Source organism: Pyrus communis, chromosome 7 (assembly GCF_041283825.1).
Source record: "Pyrus communis isolate YQ-2024b chromosome 7, ASM4128382v1, whole genome shotgun sequence".
In the NCBI taxonomy this organism is placed as follows: domain Eukaryota; kingdom Viridiplantae; phylum Streptophyta; class Magnoliopsida; order Rosales; family Rosaceae; genus Pyrus; species Pyrus communis.
The window spans coordinates 25492912-25497595 of NC_142571.1; the positions used below are offsets into that span (position 1 = coordinate 25492912).

At 37.4% G+C, this 4684-nt stretch overlaps 1 protein-coding gene across 1 annotated transcript; it reads right to left on the minus strand.

Moving 5' to 3' along the window:
- Window positions 1-1039: 1039 nt before the first annotated feature.
- On the minus strand, window positions 1040-3958 carry LOC137733857 (eukaryotic translation initiation factor 3 subunit F). Its single transcript, XM_068473053.2, has 6 exons — window positions 3557-3958; window positions 3361-3440; window positions 2688-2917; window positions 1776-1897; window positions 1585-1698; window positions 1040-1351 (listed from the first exon to the last, which is right to left on the minus strand). Exons 1-6 carry the CDS (start codon window positions 3776-3778, stop codon window positions 1262-1264), a joined length of 858 nt encoding a protein of 285 aa, XP_068329154.2. The 5' UTR covers window positions 3779-3958; the 3' UTR covers window positions 1040-1261.
- Window positions 3959-4684: the final 726 nt, after the last annotated feature.

A 4684-nucleotide genomic window follows, 5' to 3' on the forward strand; every position in this document is an offset into this window, starting at 1 on the left:
GATGAAAATTGGGAATGCCAAAATTATTTAAAGTCTCCCAGATTTACCAGCAAAGGAGAAGAAATTTACAAAGGGTGTTGAATATTAGATACAAGCCAGTCAAGAAAGTAGGATTGCATATTAGGAAGGGTTTTTATCACCAATGGTCCCTGAGATTGACCAAACTCATCATTTTGGTCCCTCACTTTCAAAGTCAATCAATATCTTCTCTGACATTCACCACCGCACATCAATTTGGTCCTTTCGTTTAGATTCTGTCAACTATTTCTGTTAGTTTGCATGTAAGACCCACAAATCCAATAAAATGGCTACACGTAGATTACACCAAAGAAGGGTTTTTATCATCAAACTCCTCATTTTGGTCCCTAACTTTCACTACTACACATCAATTTAGTCATTCCGTTAAAATTTCGTCAATATTTTTTTTGTTAATGTGATAATATGGTCCCACTGGTCCAATCATATGGCGCCACATGGATTAACTATAAAACAAATATTTTTTTTAAGATTTAAAACTCAAAGTACTATAAGAAATTAAGAACAAAAACTAAAAGAAAAAAAAGATTAGTTTCTTATAGTTAATCCACTTGACGCTATATGATTGGACTAGTGGGATCACATCAGCACATTAACAAAAAATATTAATGAAATTTTAATAGAATGACTCTATTGATGTGCGATAGTGAAAGTGAAGGACCAAATTTATTTGATTTTTGAAACTCACGGATCAAAATGAGGAGTTTGATCAATGTCATGGACCATTTGCGATAAAAACCATTCTTTTGTATAATCCACGTGTCACAATTTTATTGGATTTGTGAATCCCACATACAAACTAACAGAATAATTGATAGAATCTAAACGGATGAACTGAATTGATGTGTGGTAGTGAATGTCAGGGGACGACATTGATTGATTTTGAAGATGAGGGACCAAAATGATAATTTTAGTCGATCTCAAAGACCATTTATAACCCTATTTGGAATTAGGGAACATTCTAAGATGGAATAGACTACAACGTCGAAGCTTCCCAAAAAGGTACATAAACAGGGTACGAACCATGCAATTAGCTCCAAAAATGATCGTGTTTCTAGCCAACACTTAAGGCGGTAGCGAAAAGATTGACATCCTACCTATATTTTCAATGAAAAAAAATATTACACCCTTCTCTGCAAACGAAGACCCCGTTCCCACAGCAGGTCATATATCCTTAACAGAATACTTTCAAAGGTAGAATTTCATGATTCTGTAAGCGAAGGCATTACAGAACCTGAGCAGCTGTGTTCAATTTTTCGGCTAGGGTGAGCTGTGTCCTTGTTATGCTTGACAAATACAGTAAGAGCAAGTTGTCCTGCAAGCAACAACACAAAAGTACAAGTATATGGTCAAAGAAACGCTCGCAAAACTTATAACCTAGTAGTAAAATTAGCAACTGGACCATTGCGAACATGTTGATGAACCATTTTGCACGATTTTCTTATAACCGACAACAGGAAGCTGTGAACGCCTCTGATAATAGATAAATAAAGTAAATAACTATCCTAAACTGTATCCTACAACAATATGAACAAAAATATATAGTACCTGTAGGCTGTCATTGATAAGCTTATCAAAAGCTGAGGGAGACAGTTTCGGAAGAGATGCAATTGTATCAAAAAGAAATCTCCCTATAGTGTTATCTTGTTCAGCACGGCCTTCCTGAAAACATGATCCGTCATTATATTTAAGGTACAAAAAAGGAAAGAAACTTAAGAAGATTAAGCCTCCTTACTAACCACAACATTGTCAACATATTTGTAAACATCATCAATTAAAGCTAGAAGTCTCTCCATCGAGGCTTCCATTCCTTCCAGATCAGTTGGGAGTTTGTCAACCATTGGGGTCTTTAAAATATCATCTGCCATCATGGAAAAGCATATTATTTCGAATCAGATCGACATCATGAATAAATCTCAAACAATCATATCCAAAAATTAGTAGGAAGCAATGAGTTCGACCAATATACAGAATAAAAACTCATAAGTGGCAGTATGAAATAAACTTCAATGAAAAAAGCAGCACAGCAGCATCCATTTTTAAAACCTCAAACTCCATCAGCATTTTTATCTATTACAAATGATACCCATGTGTTCACAATACACATACAAACTCACAATAAAGAGGTCGTGTGTTTGATTTGTTACATTAAGTACAGGCCTCTTGAGTACAAGGTGAGTCGTAAGCATCTCAATGCATCTCGGTGGTCATATCCAGATATCCCATCCAACGGAAGGAAAATATGACCCAGTGAGTTGTATACACACTTGTGTGCTAATATAGAATAACAGCTCCTAAAATGCAATGCTTGACTAACAGAGCGCACATACCATTTCATGGAATGGTAACATCATAAAGCGAATATCTTTTGGCTATAGGCCATTGGACAACTGAGACCATAAACAAACTGTTCCTTATGGACAAGTCGAACCCCCGATTTTAAAAAAAAATTGTAATTCACTTATTTGTACTACTTCTCAGAATAACTAGTTCCTTCGAGTTTCCTCCAAAACACAGCACACAAGTTACTTCAGTTTCATCAAGTCAGAAAACTATAGAGGGAAGATCAAGTGAGTGTTTTTGGTGTATGAGAACCAATATGGCCCAAATATGATACTACAAACAATCAAAGTTGAGAGGGTTAAACTTACATCCAACTCGCTCAGCTTCAACCATGCGAAGATCAAGAGGAATTTCTTGAAACTGAGCTGCAAGTTGACGATCTCCAAGAGACAAATTCACCGAAACATAAGCTTTTATGGTACCCGCTCCATTAATGAATCCAGTATCAACAGTCAAATGAACTGGGTTGGGAGCTTCTCTAGAATAGAATTCATGGAACAATGCGCTACCACCAGTAACTCCAAGACCAGTCGAATACCTACAAGTAATCATGAAGGCACCACAATAAGCATTCCAATCAACTTGAAAGCTTACAAATCTCTATTAGTTATATGTTTAAAATACACTGGCATGAACTTGGAAATTCGCAAAACTATCATTCGGGAGAACAGAGTTCGCGTTCTAACGTGTCCAATGACATACGAGAATGTTCCCTATTCCTTTTATGAATTCGTATTTGGCTATCAAGCTTACGCATTGGACAACCTAGAAGGCTTTATATATTTGGCTACCAAGCTTAGGCACTAGTTACAGGTTCCGCACCAAATTAAACGTAAATTACACAGAAGAAGCAACATTCCACCAGAATGAATATCATTATTAAACATGAAATAATTCGAATTCGCCAATAAAAACTGCTTGAAAAAGTTGCACGATAAAACTAAGAAACCTAAAAACAACAGAAAAGATAGCGACATTTACCATCCAACAATGACTTCCTTCGGATTCACCTTCTGGTGGGATATCAACATATTGTGATGGTACTCAATATCTAAAGCTACCTGCAAATTTGACACCGGAAGAAATATCACTAAAATTCTATCGCAATTTTCCCCATTTAACCACAATTTTCTCACCAACCAAATGGGGGGAAAAACCCAAATCACTGAAGAAGAACCTGCTCGGCGCTCATATGAGGAACAGCGTATGAGTTTCTGATGTCAACAGTGCCGTCAGGCAGGACGGAACCGAGGAGCGTGCCGATGACGCGCTCGGACTGGTCGGGACGCCTAACGTAGCAATCGCAGATGTTGAATATGACGAGAGGATGAACCTTCGCCGACAAGCTCGACAACGGAGACGTGGATAACTGTAGCACAGTGTGCTCGATCGCCGCCATTCTGTCTCACCGCCGATGGATCTGGTTTTTGCTTTTGGGCTTAAGAGAGTGCAAGCGAGAAAGAGCACGGTGGATGGCACGACCACTAGGGTTTTGGGGGGGAGAGAGAGAGAGAGAGAGAGAGGAGACTATTGGAATTTTACCTTCTTTTTTTTTTTAAGCTTTACTTTGTGCCACAATAAAAAGCCCAACGGTCACATTATATGTAATGCATCAAAGTGGTTTAATGGGCCTATCTTGGCCCAAATAGGTTCTAGCTCAAGTAAATCTGGCACAAATCTGCTACAAGAGATTTGAAATTTTGAAGCCACTTTCATCCCCCTCATTTCAATCTTAAAATAATCTCTCTACCAAATCTCATATTATTGGATTAATTTTGATTGCTAACATCATTTAAGGTATGTTAAAGGGTAGAAGTGGATCTAACTTCTACATTTTAACTCATGGTGAGGCTTAACTCCTCCCTTCACCTTCATAGTGAATATAATATCGTTTGTTCAAAACAAAAAAACAAAAAAAAACTTGTCACTTCCAATTTTTTTGAAGAAATATCGATATTCACTAAAATAACTCTAACGTGTGTGTCATTTACGTGTACAAACCACGAATTTCAATATAATGTAAAAACAACAACTCCAAAAAAACTAAACTAACAGCTAAAAAAAAAATCATAACAATTTTTCTTTTTACTGACTTGCTCGATCCGTCTAATCAACAAACGTCGGCTTTCGCCTTTCAGCAATTGGGTGATGCCAGGACCCATTTCCCAGCATGCACCACGCAACCACGGTCCAGCTCAAATGAGCAAATTATTGCATGAGCGATTGTGAAATTTGAAGTCATATGTCGCGCATGCTTGATGCCAATGGTATATTTGGTGGAGCAGGCTCTGATGTTTTGTTGATA

Bases quoted from the DNA above. Each gene is read 5' to 3' on its own strand.
- LOC137733857 (XM_068473053.2), bottom strand. From the start codon at position 3,778: ATGGCGGCGATCGAGCACACTGTGCTACAGTTATCCACGTCTCCGTTG. The intron at 3,441-3,556 runs GTTCTTCTTCAG...TCAAATTTGCAG, and splicing joins CTCATATGAGCGCCGAGCAG to GTAGCTTTAGATATTGAGTA. The intron at 2,918-3,360 runs GTAAATGTCGCT...GATTACTTGTAG, and splicing joins AAGGAAGTCATTGTTGGATG to GTATTCGACTGGTCTTGGAG.